Genomic DNA, 17,603 nt, shown 5'->3' on the forward strand with positions numbered 1-17,603 from the left:
AATGCTGTTACCTTCCCACCAAGGTGGTTCCTATTTTGGTACTTGCATTTTTACATGCTTTTGAACTGCTAGGTTGGCAGAAGCTGGGGCAAGTAACAGGAGCTCACTCCGTTATGCAGCACTAGGGATTCGAACCACCCGAACTACTAATAATTTACTCATATAATTTACTTATACTAAATATAATTTAGTATATATAAATATATATATATATTTCTTTTTCTTTTTCGTAGGCTTTTATGTGCATATTCTTTCTAGCCAGGTTTTACCTACGTAAGCTAAGATGTTCTACAGCCCTGGTTCTGTGAAATCTCATTCACAAGTTTCTGGGCTTTTTGTTTCTTGCTGACAAACAGCAACTCTGTGCTGCTGTGTGCTATCTGAGTCTCCCAAAGAGCAGCACAGAGTTGCTGTTTGTCAGCAAGAAACAAAAAGCCCAGAAACTTGTGAATGAGATTTCACAGAACCAGGGCTGTAGAACATCTTAGCTTACGTAGGTAAAACCTGGCTAGAAAGAATATGCATATATATATAATTATATATATATATAATTTGCATATAATTTACTTATACTAAAATGCCTAATAACTTATCTGCCAGGTCCTCTTTGTTGCCTTCCTTATAAATTGGATCTGTTATTGCCAATCTTCAATCTTTGAGGGGATCAATATGCATAAAAGGGAAGACAAGAAAAGGTGCTCACCATCAGTTCAGTTTAGGAAGGATACAGTCTACCAGTGGCTTTTCCTGTTTGACACCTTCAGAGAACTGGTGGCCACCCATCAATCTATTTTTGTTACTAGTGGTTGCTCAGAATGGTGTGGTATATAAGTAATAATAAATAAATAAAAGTAGAATGTATATATGAACTCTACAGTTCATGTGGTAGCCAGAGAAAGCAATGCACAAGCTGTTTTATGATAGCACTCCTCACAAACTGTAACCTCATTTAGAGCTGTAGTATTATTCTAGTCATGTGAATACCAGACATGTCAGAGAATTGTTAACCTAAATACAAGGGAGCTTATCAGCATTAACAGTTCCCAGCGACTACTATTCTAAAATCCAAATCACAGAAAGATCCTCACCGGGAAGGGAAAGCAGTGCTGGCAGCTAACAAAAGCCTGTTATATAATGAATTTAGCAGACAAACAAAGGCGCAAACAGTGCAAATCCCAACCTTCAATATGTCCCCCGTATATCAGATGACAGTGAAAACATGTGTTGGGCCCATTTCCTTTTGTTCTTAGATTACTTGTGGCTCACAAGCTCTTGCACTATTCTAGACCACTGAAAGATTAAATTGGCCAAACGCCATGCCCAGAGAACCTGACTCTTCAAAATTAATCATTTCCTGAAACAGAGAACCCCCATCTTAGCTGTGAGTACAGAAAAAAAAAGAAAGAATATAATCTCTTTCTAATAGACACAGAATATGATGGCCAGAAAAATGATGTTAGTTACTTCTGAATTCAATTTCTCACTGATAGGATATGACAAAAATTATAACCAAAATAGCTGGGTTTTCATAGACACAAAGACTGGATTTATACTTGATGCTACACCATTAAGGGTTCTGTTTGTCTTTGGTTTAGAATGTTGCATGAAACTAGACATGTGGTTTAATAGATTAAATAAACTACAACTTGACAAAATATGTGAATTCAGCCAATGGGTTTAGTTGTACAGGTTTTGATACAGGTTTCATCCTAGTAATTGCTGGGTAAAATACACAGTATCAGAATACTCTGTGCAGCTATTAAAACTATACCATTCTGATGGGGGGGGCTATTTTGAGTTAAAAAACACATAATAATTGCTAATGGGAAATAATACTCCATTTCCCCCAAAATAAGACATTCCCTGATAATAAGCCCAATTGGGCTTTTGAGTGCATGGCAATAAGGCCAAGCGGTTATTTCAGGGTTCAAAAAAATATAAGACAGTGTCTTATTTTCAGGGAAACATGGTACTTCCAGATAGGCCAGTCATCATACCATCAATTTCCCGTATTACTGGAGTTTTATGAAGAATTCAGATTATTGTATCTTCAATTTTTCTTTTGTCTTTGATTGGTGATCTGGGAACCCTTTATTAAGTATATCCAATTCCCCTCCATAAAATTCATTAAAAAAAGAGAATAATCATATAATCAATCAATCTCTTTAAGTGACTTCATCAAACTAGATACATTCATATTTATAAACTGCTCATTATAGGTCCCAATGTTGGTCAATAGCTTAAAAGATTAAAAGAACCAGTTCTTCTAAAACCACCCCGTCATATTGTCTCGAGGTAAATCATATTATGACCTTCTAGTTTTGATTTGCCACCTTGCACGTTATAAGAAACAGTGTTATGGTGGTACAGTATAAATTCCACTTTTGCAGATGGAACGATGTATTTGGCACCTTCCTCCTCTTATTTTCCGTGTAACAACATCCATGAGGTGGATTGGGTTGAGACCTGAGTGACTGGCCCAAAGCCCCCCAGCTGCTTTCATGGCTAAATTGGGACTTAAACTCACAGTTTCCTGCTTTCTAGCTTTATACCTTAACCACTAGACCAAACTGGCTTAAATATACCAGCAAATGTGAAGAAGAAAACATGCTAATGGCTTCACTTAAGTATGTTGATTTGACCACAATTTCCTCAAACCAAAAGATTCATGAATTGAAATTAAGATCTACCTTAAGGCAATGAACTTTAATGCAATGAAGGTGACTTTAAGCATTCTGCAGATTCAGTGACTGTTGCTTCTGAGCAGTGGTAGAATTCACATTTTTTTACTACCAGTTCTGTGGGCGTGGCTTGGTGGGCATGGCTTGGTGGGCATGGCAGGAGGATACTGCAAAATCTCCATTCCCACCCCATTCCAGGAGAAGGATACTGCAAAATCCCCATTCTTTCCCCACTCTGGGGCCAACCATTATTTTAATGCAATCTGGTTAATCACACACAGAAGCACACTTCCAATTTGCAAAAGTGCAAAGGGCATGAATTTATTCTAGTACAGCAGCCTTTATAGTTTTAATTTTATTCTCAGAATAAAGAATATTCTCAGGTAATGTTGAAGAATCTTTGTGTATTGTCTGTTTTGTAGCATCTATTTCCCATCCTTTTTCCAGCAGTTTGTTGTTGACTTGGAGGCATTATTTATTTTGAATCCTCTTAAGGAAATTATTTGAAAAAGATTGTCACAATTTAAATAGTTCCTTCACACACACACACAAAGAGGAAGGGAGGGGTTGTATTTGGAGAATACAGGTAATTGGAACTTCCAAGTTACCTAACCTAGTTACCATCATTCACAATCTGATCTAGGAATCAGATTTTGTTTACAATTATACAAAGGGAGGGCAGCACTATCTTTCCCATATTTTGTTTTCTGAGAAAAAAAGGGAATTACCTGTATTCTCCAAATGGTCTTGTCAAGAGACTTTTTACATTTAGGGGAGGTAAAACAAAAAGGATATAAATTAAATCTTTTAGAAAGGCTTTACAATATGGGACCTTTATTGCAGCTGACTGTAAAATATAGCCTCAACTTTTGGGGGGGGGGGGTGTGAATCTATAGCCTTAAATAGAGTGGGGTCTGCTTGAAACTAAAATTACCCCTTTGGGTTACCTATTTGGATAAATTGGCTGTAGTCACTCCCTACCGTGACTACAGTTAAGCATGCCCTGAGAACTGTAAACATACCAGGTTGTAAGTCAACTTGAACATACGTATACATCTTGTGTGCACGTATACACACACACAATTGCATCATTATTGTTTGTTGCACATCATCCAGAAATTATTTAGACTGGGTTTGGCAGTTTTGTCTGCCTATCAAGGACCTGGGATGGGCAAGATACGGATTGTTTATTATGGCTTGTTGCAGTCACCCAGATGTCTAGACTGGGTTTGGCATCTCTGTCCACCTATGGGGTCCTTCCCAAGGACCTGGGATAGGCAGGTGTGGATGTTTGATGTAGTTACAAGCATCACCGAGTAAAGCTGCCTTTTGCAATTGACTGATGGTGAATTTGTCAATATCGGTGTTCAAGTGGTGCTCCAGTTGTTTTGGGATTGCTCCCAAGCCGCCTGTGACTAGTGGTACTACCTTTGTTTCTTTCCCCACAGTCGTCCTGTTTCTATTTGCAAATCTTCCCGCTGATGCTATTCTGGATGGTCCACATTCAGAAAGAACAATGGTATTTATGACCACCACCACCCGTCTTCTTTGAAACTGGCCGACGGAGTGTGCTTGTATGTGTGTGTGTGTGTGTGTGTGTGTGTGTGTGTGTGTGTGTGTTGGTGGTGGTGGTGGTGGTGATGGTGGTGGTGGGTATTGGTGTTAGACAAAACCCAGAAGAGCACCTGGCAAAAACCTAAGAACAGGTAACCTCAACCTCCCAACGCCGATTAGAAAGAACCCAAACGGAGGGTGGGGGGAGAGGCGCTGGAGCCAGAAAGTGCTGAGTCACCGCATGACGCGACGTCTGTCCTTAGTACCTCTTCCTTCCCCTCGGCGCGCGCGAACCAGAAATCGCGCGCGCGCGCGAAAGAGAGAGAGAGAGAGAGAGAGAGAGAGAGAGCGCCTATTCTCCGCCCTTGCTCCTCGGTCACGTGTCACGCGATTCCTCTCCCGGGACGGTCAGAACCATAGCGGAGAGGCGGCTGCCGGCGCCCTCAGCCTTCTCGGGTTTCCCTTAAAAGTATCCGAGCGCGCGAAGCCAAGGCGGAGGGTCTCCTCATCCCTCGTTTGGTGTCCGGCCGCTGGCAAAGCGGAGGTTTGGGAAGGCGGCCGGAGCGCCTTTTTTCCCACCCCCACTTCCTTTGCTCAGCCACCTGCCCCCCCCTACGCCTAGCTGCGAGTGGATTCTCCTTGCGTGTTTCCCGCCGCCTGAAGTAGGGTTTTTTTTTTTTTTGTTTTTTTTTTGATCGGGGCTCGTGGCCCGCGCTGCTCTTCGGAGTTGTCACGGCAGCGGCCGCAGCTTGTCTCTTCCGCGCTCCTCCTCTCGCGCTCTCCCCGCGCTCCCCGCGCCTCCTCTTCCCCCGCAGAGCCATGGGGCTCCTGTCGCAAGGCTCGCCGCTCAGCTGGGAGAAGACGCAGCGGCACGCGGAGCACGTGCGCAAACACGGCATCCAGCAGTTCCTGCACATCTACCGGGCCGTCGGGGAGAGGCACAAGGACGTGCTCAAGTGGGGTGACGAGGTGAGCGGCCCACCCCCACGGAGAAGGGAAAGGGGACCCTTCGGAGAGCCGGCCTGGCTGATGGAGGGATCCTTCGGCTGCGTTGGGAAAGTCTCCCGGTTGAGATAGGCCGCCATTCCCCCTGTCTTTTCAGGTAGAAGGTCGGTGCTGGAAGAAGGGGAGGCTTCTGGCTCTGCGCCTTGCGAAATGGAGGGGACAGGAGGCTGGCGGGGAGGGGGGGGAGATTTAGTTAAATCGGAGTTTCCTTAAACGGAGCTCTTAGGTATGAGCCTTAGAAAACAGACAGGCAGCCGTCAAATCCCTTCCCTGTCGCTGACCTATCTGAGGCTGGGTTCACAAGCCAGCATCTCCCCTTTCTGTACCATTAACTGGAATGAATGAATATATATATATATAGAGAGAGATATAGATATAGATATAGATATACACACACACACATACACATACATATAAATACATACATACATACATACATATATACATACATACATATATATTCCAGTTAATGGTAATGTAATGTAAATATATATATTTACAGACTGTACAATCCGAAGCTGGTGGGAAAGTAAATGTTTATCCTCCGTTCTGTTTTCGATTGCTTTTGCCCCGGACTTGGCTTGATCTTCAACATTCTTAGGAAAATTCCTTACATAGAAAAAAGCAATTAGTATTAGCTTATGGACTCCTGTCTTTTATGCTATTTTAACAGTTATAAATTGCTCCGTTTACTTTTTCTTGCCAATATCGGACTGCCTTAAAGCAGAGACCTTGCGTTTTTATGTTAGTTAGTAGTATAAGTAGCAACTTATACCTGGAAATTTTACTTTGGAATATATGTTTGGATACCAGAAGGATCAGATTACAGATGCGCATGTATGAATGAATCTCTTCATCTGTAGGCAGTTTTATATTTATACTTCATTGCGCTCCATCCTATTAACAATTAATGCCCTGTTAGTATTATTGATTGATTGATTGATTGATTGATTGATTGGACTTATATGCCGCCCTTTCTCCACAAGGACTCAGGGTGGCTCACAACAACAACAAGTCAAATTAAAATTCAAACAATAAAAGAATCTAAAATTCCCATTAAAACCCCTTCAGGCCAGGCCAGCCTGTATGCTGTGTATTACTATAGTAAGGAAAGCCAAACAGCTGTTTCTCTGAGGCCTCTATAATCTAGGTTCTGTGTTTGATATATATGTGCCTTATAATGAAAATCCAGTAGTATCTTAACAGATTATTGGGGTAGAGGTCTCACTTTTTAAATTTAAAGTCTTTATATATTGCTCAAGAGCTGGGGATATTCTCAGAGCAATTGGCGTTACTGTACTTACTTGAGGCATCAAACACTAAAGTTGAGTTGGGTCAGGGGAAGGATACTGTTTGAAAACAGTGGTGTTCAAAATTCTCTTAATCAGTTAATTTTCCGGAATTGAATGGATTCATCAATTTTGTTTTATCTATGAAATGTATAAGCCATTTGTTTCCAGACACTCTAGCCTGTGATATAACATAGTTAATCCAGAAAGCAGGATATCGACAACCTGCAAAGCATATTATTTCTTCATGTTTCATATGTTTTAAGGAATTTTCAACTGCTTTTTCTCTATATGTTTGCAGTCTGCCCAAAAAATTTTAGTAGGGAATTTATTTAACAATTTTGATATGATTTGCAAAAAACACATAAATAACTATATTTCCCATTGAAAATGACTGAGGTAAATGAAGCTAGAAAAAAACATTTAGTGTGAATTGAATTGGTCATTGATTTTATTGCTTGACAATGTAATTGAAGCTCAATTGTAAACCATTTCTAAATTCTCTGTAAAGTTTTTACCTAAAACTTAGAGCTGTGCGTAGATTAAGCAAAATAACAGCATGAACTAATTGCTGACATCTTTTTGTATATAATCTATGTCCAAAGAATAGAAAATGAGTTTGTGAAAATGAGGCTTTCTAAGAATGAAAACTTTGTGCTTGAATTATGTTTATGTAATATTCATAATATATGAAAATAACAATTTGGCTCATCAAATTCTCTTAAAAAGGTACTGACTTGAAGACAAACTTTCAGATACATTACCAATACACTTTGATAGTGACTTTTAAATACAATCTTGGGCAAAGCCTACTTGAATTTTTTATCCAAATTAATACCTAAGAGGAGTTTTGAAACTCTTTTTCTTGAGATCGTTTTTCCTTTCATCCTCAAAGATTCTTAACTGTCAATTTACAAACTCCGAAATTGAAATATATGTTGTGTGGTAATACTGAGGAAAGCTTATTTTTTACAATTCAATCAGTCTGAAAATATTCCAAGATTATATTACATACAAAAATAAATCTTAGAATCATTTCCAAGGATTTAGATTATGTATGCTTTAAAAAATAATCCATACAATTTTGTACGTTAGAGCTATGATAATTGCTCTATGCATTGTAAAAAAAAGATTTCATAAGACAACTCCAGACTTGTGATGCCCAGGGGCATGGTACATCACAAACACTGAAGATGAATGCCTGTAAAAAGTTTTTACATTAAAAAAAAATAGCTGTAAATATCTTTGCAATAAAGATAAATCAGATAATTAAACTACAAATCTCACATTTAACAATATTGATGGGTTCAATTTTAGGTAGATTGCATTCATAGATATGTATTCAGAAAAAGGAAAAAATGCACTACGTTACTGATTCCCATACTTCATTAGTATAAACTTAATTGCTAGTAGTTCTTTTAAATATTATCATCTATAGATATCAGGAACAGAATCTGTGACCATATATTTGCAAAGCATATGCTCCACCAGCCAGCTATAACCTTTCATCAAGATTGATAGCTTTGTGCATTTGCTGTAGGTATAGAATTGTATAACTCTTGTATGCTTATTTTCAATTCCAGGAAATCAAGTTGCCAATAAAAGAATCTTGAAAAGTTATATATAAAATGCATAGACATTAGTTTTAGAAAATAGCAAATTCTCACCAGGAGTAAGAAATAGTGACCATATTTTATTGCTTCTCTTAGTTTTCCTGCCTGGAACAAAATAAACTCTGAAACTTCCATTTGTGATTTGCTAAGCAATACATCTGTCTTGTTTCTCTTGTAACAAGCCTGGATTATTAAGGAATGAAATATCAAGAGAAAAAAATACCTAGCTTATGACTTTTGTATATTAAGAGAGTTAGGAATCCAGATATAATATTAAGATAGTAAATATTACCAAATCAGATCTGAAAAAAACTGGTTGACCATTAAATGGTTTATCACTTTGTTCATGTCTAGTGATTATCCAGATTTTTACAGATCATGTCTGGTAGTTGTAATTAAATGCCAAGGGAGAGTTCCTGGTTTGTTAGCTGCTCTGCTGTCAGGAGGAGCAATTTTGAAGGGTTATGTTTGAACAGATTCCTTATATACATCCTAACTTGTCTCACCAAGAGACAGATCTTTCAGATTGTTAAAACATGTATTTTAGCCTGAAGACAGAAATAAAAGGATGTATCAGTTTTTGTAATCAGAGTTAACAATATTGTACAGGTCTTAACTTGATTAAAACTATCAAAACTAACTTGAGTGTAATCAAATTTCTAGCTTCTGCGATAGAAAAGTGGCCTAGGTCTCCTAATTTCCTATGCTTATATCTGCTATATTCAAAATACACTAAATTGAAAGTTAAAATCTCTTAGGGATAAATTTGAAGTCTGCACAGATTATGTTCATCCCAGTTACTCAGAAATAGGCCCCAGTGTTTTTGGTAGAGCTGACCCCTAGGAAAGTGTATTGGATTGCAGTCCTCGGGTAAACCACTAAGACTTGTTTTTAATTGTGACAGGATCTAATTTTAATAAAATAAATAAGAAAATTACAAAGACAAATTTTAATTTGTAGGGCAGTATGAGTTAAGTTTCAAAACAAAAATAAACTACTGACACACATTCTGCTTTTAATATATTTTTTACCTTTAATAAATAGTATTCAAGTTGTACTTGGTACAAATTATAACTTTTGTTAAAAGACATCTGATTTAGGTCCCTCTGATATTAAAATGTATTTAAATGATAGGGGCTTACTTAACTGGTAGAAAATAGAAGTCTATTCTCCTATTAATGCTTTTTAATATAACATACCATATATTGTGATTTTAAGATACAAAAACCCCAGTATTTTTGTGTTTTATTTTATTTAAAAGAAAATGCAGATCTATACAAAAATCATAAATAGGAAAGAAAGAAACCTGGAGTTAAATTTTAAGATTTATGGAAATAGGTGGACGTACATACACATACACATATTCTTACACTAGTATAAAAGATAAATCAGCTTTGATTGTTGAAACTGTATGTAGAGATAGATAGACAGATAGACATAGATAGATAGATAGATAGATAGATAGATAGATAGATGATAGATAGATAGATGATAGAAAGAAAGAGAAAGAAAGAAAAAAGAAAAGAAAGAAAGAAAGAAAGAAAGAAAGAAAGAAAGAAAGAAAGAAAGAAAGAAAGAAAGAAATTATTTTATTGGCCAAGTGCAATTGGACACACAAGGAATTTGTCTTTGGTGCATATGCTCTCAGTGTACATAAAAAGAAAAGACACATTCGTCAAGAATCATAAGGTACAACACTTAATGATAGTCATAGGGTACAAATAAGCAATCGAATCATACTAGGAAACAATATAAATCATAAGGATACAGCAACAAGTTACAGTCATACGGTCATAAGTTGGAGGAGATGGGTGATAGGAACGATGAGAAAATTAATAGTAATACAGACTTAGTTAATAGTTTGACAGTGTTGAGGGAATTATTTGTTTAGCAGAGTGATGGCGTTTGGGAAAAAACTATTCTTGTGTCTAGTTGTTCTGGTGTGCAGTGCTCTATAGCTTCGTTTTGAGGATAGGAGTTGAAACAATATATGTCCAGGATGCGAGGGATCTGTAAATATTTTCACAGCCCTCTTTTTGACTTGTGCAGTATACAGGTCCTCAATGGAAGGCAGGTTGGTAGTAATTGTTTTTTCTGCACTTCTAATTATCCTCTGAAGTCTGTGTCTGTCTTGTTGGGTTGCAGAACCAAACCAGACAGTTATAGAGGTGCAGATGACAGACTCAATAATTCCTCTATATGGTAAAGTTGTTAAAGTTCTTATACTTTTATACATATCCAAGTAAATGACACAAATGATATTTTTCTATATTGCTCTTTTATAATAAAATGGGTTTACTGGTAGAATAATAATCTGAGTGGTATCATTAGATTCCGTCTGTAGTTTAAAAAAATTCTTCTTTGTTATGCTTGAAATTTTTGCTTTTGTTAATCATTAGTTTGCTGTACTGTACTGTGGGAAAATAATAACAATGCCATTTCTTGGTATTAAGATTACTGATTTCTCTTCCGCTATATAAACTTCTACTAGATTAGATGCATCGTGTTTGCTTTTTAAAACAAGACAAATTTGTGTTAGAGATCTGAAATTCAAGATTAATGTGAAACCTATTCTAAGGGGTGGGGGGAAGAAGTTTTAGGATCTTTTGCTGGTAGTACTCTCTCTGATCTACAAATTGATACTAAATGCGATAAACACACCAAGGACCCCTGATAAACACTCTGCATAATCAAACTTTCAGCAAGCTGAAAAGACAAACTAACTGCTTCACCACAATCAAGTTTTGTTATCATTATCTGCCAATATGAAGAAAATGTAAGACCTTTATTTAACTAGAATTTGTGTCCTATTTGTCTTTTGGCTTGCTTCATACGTAGCTTCATTATTATGTTGACAAAACACTGTCTATTGACACTAGAAAGTTGATCGTGCATCACCTTTGCAGAAATGCTGCCTAAGGAATTGTTTGCTGAAATATTTGTATTTTAAAAAGTCAATAGTTAACCTAAAGTTACCCTGTTTCCCCCCAAAATAAGACATCCCTTGATAATAAGCCCAATCGGGCTTTTGAGCGCATGGCAATAAGGCCAAGCACTTATTTCAAGGTTCAAAAAAATATAAGACAGGGTCTTATTTTCGGGAAAACACAATATATCGTATTGCTCTTCTTTCTATAATTCATCCCACCTAATCAATCATCAAAACCTCTAAGTCAAAAATTCTTTTTTTTTATTTTTATGCAAAAAGTCAACGAAGCTTCCAGTCTTCATTAGATAAACATATATGTATTTTCTCTAATCAAAGAAATTTATTTATATTTCATATTTATTAAGTTAATTTATCCATTTCAGCAAAATTTGTCAACTTCACCAACCATTCTTCTATAGTGAATGGTTCTATATCCAACTTTCTGCATATAGTCATCTCACTGCTATGATCATATATTGAAATAATCTTCCATGGCTTTTTTTCTGTTTATTCATGTTTATTTATAATCTTAAAAGGAAAAGTTCTGGCTTCCATTGAATTTTCTGTATATATCTGGATTCATTTTTTTTATTAGCTTTTTACAAGTCTATGATAAAACATCCATTCATATTATTCACATTTCCAGCATAGATTTAAGCTCCTCTGTACATTCCAGATAATTTTTCTGGCATCACTTTATTTTTTAAAAAATCTCTTTTATATCATAACACAGTGTAAAGTTCTATCCTTTCAATCACATGTTTTTCCATTATTCCATCTGTATACATCTGTATTATAAACAAACTTCTTAGCCCATTTTATCATACATTCTTTAACTTCTTCCTATGTTTCAAATTTCAGCAAAAGTTTGTACTTTTATAAATTATATATTCATGATCAGTACACAAATGTATTTCAAATTCTGACTTTTTTCCTTTGTTGAATGCCTCCAGCTAAGCAATGATTTGCTGGAAATGCTTTAATTTAGATGCCTGCACTGATCAGGGAATTGGATTTAATGTCTTACAAAGTCCCTTCAAAATCAATGGTTCTGTATTTTAGTGTTTTATCCAATAATAAACTAATGTTGGGTTTCTAAGATCTTTCATTTTTATGGTACTTTGCAGATTTTCAGATATTATGAATTCTATTTTGTTTGTGTCTGCACTGGTGAAAGTCAGAAGTTACTTGTTTTTTGTGGTTAGTTTCCTTATTGACTGCATCCTCAATTGGCTTTTCCCTCCCGCCCCAATCCTTATTCAAATTCAAAATATACATTATTTATTCTAATAAAACTTAGTGAATGTATTATTATTTTCAAGTAGTAATTAAACAGGCTATGTCCTGAGAAAAATAAAAATCCTAGTTTCAGATGATCTGGGAATAACATTCTAGGTAAAGCAAGCAGTATTTGCAGATTACTGGCAATAAAAATTGTTAACATGTACATTATTAATATTCATAATGCTGTGTTTTTCTTCCATTCTGTTTGCTGAACAGAAACAAAAGGAAACATGAGGATTTGTAAGTAGCTTTAATAGCAGCCCATACATTATAACAATAGTTAGGTGACTAGAAGTAACCATCTTTTTCACTTAATTTCCTTTTGTAAATCTCTGTTTTGTGCTACCAAAATTGATACAGCTAGACCTTAAAAGTTACAGAAACAAGCTGAAAAGTTAATGTACATTAGTTTTTATAAAAAAGCTTAAGATTTTTAACTGAATAATTCACCAACCACATTAATGCTTCTCCTTTCTTCCCTGCTTTTTTGGAAGAAGTGCTTTTAGAAGCAGTGGCTTTCTACTGAGTGAGCAAAGCAACGGAATGCCTCTCTTGCTATAATCAAATATAAGTTCTTTGCTTTATTCAAAATGCCTGGGATCATTTTCTCAACATTTTGCTAAAATGCAATCAAAATATTTCAGTTAGATTTTTCAGAAGTGATGTATACAGTTCTGTTTTGAATTTGGGCAAGGTGACTGGATGTGGCTGCTAGGATTGACTTGAATAGCAGCTAAATTCAATTTGTTCAATTTGGTACAGAATAAATGTCCTGTTATTCTGCACAAGGTCCACGTTGTAAATAAATTGCATGTTGGAAAGGTCGATAAGAGTATAGCTTTGTCATTCCCATGAAGTCAGCAAAAAAAACAGTCTTGAGTCAGCAAGTTTGATATAAAATTGTACTGAAAGGTATATAGTTTATATTTCCTAAGACATTTTATATTGTTAAATATAATATACATACATTTTTAATAGCCTCGTTTAAACTCTTGATTCAAAAAAGTATTAGGATGGATTTTCATTTGGATGTTTGCTATGTTTGTAATGCTGGATACTATAGTTTTCTATCATTCTCTTTAGTTGCCTTCTATGTTGTGAGTAGCTGCAGTCTTAAAAGTGAAAATTTGTGACAACAAAAACTTGAGATAAATTTAAGTAGAATGGATTGAAAGAGAACCTTAGGCAGGCTTTCATCCTTGATCAAAACCATGCTGAGGAAATCACTGTGCAACTGCTGAGTAAATATTATGCTTTACTGATACATTGTGGGCAAAAAGGACTTGCAAAATTTGCAGTTTGACATGCAAAAATAAAAGATGTATTTTTAAATATCCCCATTTAGAAAACATTACCATGAAGTCTGCTTTTAAAAATTATAATTCCTCAGGTCACCAGTTTGTGAACTTAAGTGTTTTTCTGTTTTGTGAGCTAAAAATTATATTTTGAACTTCTGTTGCCTTTTAGGTGGAATATATGTTGGTAGCTTTTGACCATAAAAATAAGAGAGCACGGCTGTTATTAACTGGAGAAGAAGTACTTCATACTTTACAAGAAAAAGGTGAAAGAATAAATCCAAAGTAAGTATCATCAGCTCATAAAAATACATGCTGAAATTTAGCCAGGTTATTAATTAGCATGTATTTCAATCTCTGTCTATTACAAGTCACTTTTGGCTCCTGCCTGGACAGGTCCATGGAGTTTTTACAGCAATGTTTTTGGAAGTAATTTGCCATTGCCATGAGTGACTGGCCCCAAAGTTATCCAGCTTACAAATACAGGCCAAAATTTGCAGTCTCTCAGTTGTAACTGGTTTCTTTAACCACTTCACCAAATTGGCTCTCGTTTTCTAAACAATGGGAAATGTATTTTCATAAATAATACGTGTTTGCATGTACCCTAAAAGATCAGTGCTTTCAATTTGCAGCAACACAGTGGCAAATGTTTCTAATTTAATTATTTAATTAAGTAATATTTAATTATTAAAATGATTAATATTGTATTTGAGAAATGGCAAAATACAATTCGTATTTTATGCCAGCTATATTTTTAAATATCTTCATTTGTTTTGTTGACCGAAAGATTAATTACGCATGGTATAGTGCTGTTGTACTTACACTATTGCATTTTTTCTTCCAAAAAGTTGGAATCCCTATTAATCATAAAACACATTCTAAGACAGAGTTCCCCAATGTTTCCGGCTTTGCGGACTGGCGGGGGGAGAGGGAATGTTTCAGCATGTGCACAGCTCCATTTGTGTAAGTGGTGTGCATGCCCTCCTGCTGCTCATGCAAATGGAGTGTGCACGCACACGCTTGCCTGCTACTTACACAAGTGTGGGTGGGTGCTTGCCGGCCATTTCCACAGCCTGGTTTCAATCGCCTCATGGCTCACTGGTTGGGGATCCCTGTTCTAAGTAAATTAAGGTACTAGATTAAGCCATCCCCATCCTGAGTCAAGGTTTTTACCTTTGTTTGCATGGTTCAGAGTTAAAAGCTAAATTACAATTGCATGCTATGTAAGTATACGTTATTGTAGAAGATACTTTCAGTTTTCATTTGATTTTTCAGCCATCCAACATTATGGAGGCCAGAGTATGGAAGCTACATGATCGAAGGGACTCCTGGGCAGCCATATGGAGGAACAATGTCTGAATTTAACACTGTACAGGACAACATGAGGAAGCGGCGCCAGGAAGCTGCTTCAGTACTAAAAAAAGATGAAGCTGTTTGCACTGTCACATCATTTCCAAGGTTAGATTCTGTTTTTCTAATAGTTTGAAAATATAGTGGTTTCAGATGGCTGTGACTCAGAAAAAAGTTGCAATATTAAAGCTATTTTAAAAAGAGGAAGATTCACCATAAAGTATTTCCCATTTAGAGCCACTGCTACTTAGTTATAGCTGCAGCAGTGCTTAAAAGTTTGTGAACCTGTTTGAATTTTCAATATTTCTGCATAAATATAACCTAAAACATGATCTGTTCTCCACACAAGTCCTGAAATTTGATAAAGAGAATCCAATTAAGCAAATTAATCAAAATATTACATTTGTTTGTTTATTCCTGACTAAAATGATCCAGGCAAATCAAAAGGTTATTGAAAGAGCGTTCTGTGGATGGATCTAACCAAAATATAATGTTTTCACTTCAATGAAAACTGTTCTTTGACAAAAGGCAAAGACTGCATTCCAGTGTAAGAACCTTATCTCATCTGAGCAACATGCTGATGACAAAATAAATAGTCCTCAACTTATAACTGTAATTGACCCTGGAATTTCTCTGTTAAAAGTCAGACACCAGCAAGGTGGATGTGGGGTACTGGTATGGACTGGTGGTATTAAAGATGAGCTAGTTGGATCTTTTCGGTTTGAAGATGGACTCAAAATCATCTCCCAAACTTACTGCCAGTTTTTACAAGACACTTTCTTCAAGCAGTGGTACAGGAAAAATTCTGCATCTTTCCAGAAGACCACGATTTTTATGCAGGACAATGCTCCATTGCATGCATCGAAGTACTCCACTGTGTGGCATGCCAGTAAAGTTCCTAAAGATGAAAGAATAATGTCATGGCCCCCTTCCCCACCTGACCTAAACCCTATTGAGAACTTGTGGGCCCTTCTTAAACAGGAGATTTACGGTAACGGAAAACAGTACACTTCTCTGAACAGGCTGTGTTCTGGACAGGCTTTGGGAGGCTGTGGTTGCTACTGCACAAAAAGCTGATCGTCAACAGATAAAGAAAGTGACAAATTCCATGAATGGAAGATTTATGACTGTTATTAAAAAGAAGGGTGGTTATATTGGTCACTGATTTTTTTTTTTTTTTTGAAATGTCAGAAATGTTTATTTGTAAATTTTGAGTTGTTTATTATTTTCACTTTAACAAATTAAAATAAATGAATGAGATGGGGAAATTTTTGTTTTTCATTTAGTTGCATAATAATTCTGCACACTAATAGTTGCCCAATAATTGTGCACACATAGATATTCTCCTAAGAAAGCCAAAACCTCACTTTTACTTTCTTAAATATTCAGGTTTGAGGTTTATTAACATTTTGGGTCGACTGAGAGCACTGTAGTTGTTCAATAATAAAATTAATCCTCAAAAATATAACTTGCCTAATAATTGTGCACACAGGGTATATATGCCAGCATTCCATGTTAAGAGTGTCCAGCTAGATGTGTTTAGGAAACTCAGAGATAGGAAATTGACTTTTTTCTGCTACTTCTTCCTAGCAGCTAGTAATCAAATCATGCCATCTGTGATTGTAGAGATAGCAAGTAACATCAAGACTAAAAGTCATTCATACTACAATCCTCCATGAGTTTGGTCAGCCTCCTTTTAAATTCATTAAAATTGGTGGCGATCATCATGTGTGATGGTTTCAAATTTCTTTACAAAAAGTATACTTCAGTGGAGTATTATGTAAATTTTAACTTTAGCAATTTTTTAGATTTGATCTGGAGTTGTTTTGATTGAATCAGATTTCAAATGATTTGATGATTTCAATCAATTTGGAAAATGGAATAAACTTGATTCAGTGCTTTGAATATAAATGTCAAATAACTTCATTTTTTCAAATTTTATTAGAGTTGATCCATACATTCTAATGTTTAGTTTAATGAGTGATGTTTAATACAATAATACATTTAATACCCTAGAACAGTGGTTCTCAACCTCACAAACCCCTGGGGGTCTGCGATGTCACAGGGTCTGTGAAGGTTTGAAGAAATGTTATGATTTAAATCTTGAGTTAACCCTTAACCACGGACATACTTTTTCAGCTGCGCTATTACAGACATGAGGTCATAATGACCACTCTAGCTGCTGGCCTTAGTTCAGGTAATTGTACTACAATATTGTGACTAGTGGTTCTGGATCTATTGCTTCCAAAAGGTGCAGAAGACCATTTGAATTCGTTCTTGCCATATAAATTATTGCATGACGTGGATTGTACCTGGTCATCAATTTCATCTAGAGCTTCATCATCATTGATGTCAGAATCGGCAGCGGCAATGAGTTCCTCATCGTCCATTACAATTTTTTTTTTATTGAAAAGTTTTTTAAAAATTTACACATATTTTCCCTTCCCTCCTCCCCCCTCCTACCCCAACCCTCCCCCCCCCCCGGACTTCCCAGAGCAAATACAGGATATAGCATTTAACAAACATATTAAAAAGAAACATAAGCTAACTATCTATAGATTTATCTCCCTTTTGCACTTTAACTCTCCTTGTTCATATCTGAA

General features: G+C 36.2%; 1 protein-coding gene across 3 annotated transcripts in view; it reads left to right on the forward strand.

Moving 5' to 3' along the window:
• The first annotated feature begins 4,948 nt into the window (after window positions 1-4,948).
• GCLC (glutamate-cysteine ligase catalytic subunit) overlaps window positions 4,949-17,603 on the forward strand; it is a 32,390-nt gene continuing 19,735 nt past the window's right edge. For 2 of the 3 annotated variants that reach the window (XM_070932942.1, XM_070932943.1), the window contains exons 1-3: window positions 4,949-5,204; window positions 13,823-13,935; window positions 14,926-15,108. In XM_070932942.1, the coding sequence (XP_070789043.1) occupies window positions 5,055-5,204; window positions 13,823-13,935; window positions 14,926-15,108 (446 nt within the window). In that variant the 5' untranslated portion in view covers window positions 4,949-5,054. Of the gene's footprint in view, window positions 5,205-5,297; window positions 5,338-13,822; window positions 13,936-14,925; window positions 15,109-17,603 lie in introns of those variants that run through there. The other variant, XM_070932944.1, reaches the window with a different exon arrangement.

The sequence above is a fragment of the Pituophis catenifer genome, unplaced genomic scaffold (assembly GCF_029215685.1).
Source record: "Pituophis catenifer annectens isolate HBS135680 unplaced genomic scaffold, rPitCat1.0.hap2 SCAF_1, whole genome shotgun sequence".
Taxonomy (NCBI): domain Eukaryota; kingdom Metazoa; phylum Chordata; class Lepidosauria; order Squamata; family Colubridae; genus Pituophis; species Pituophis catenifer.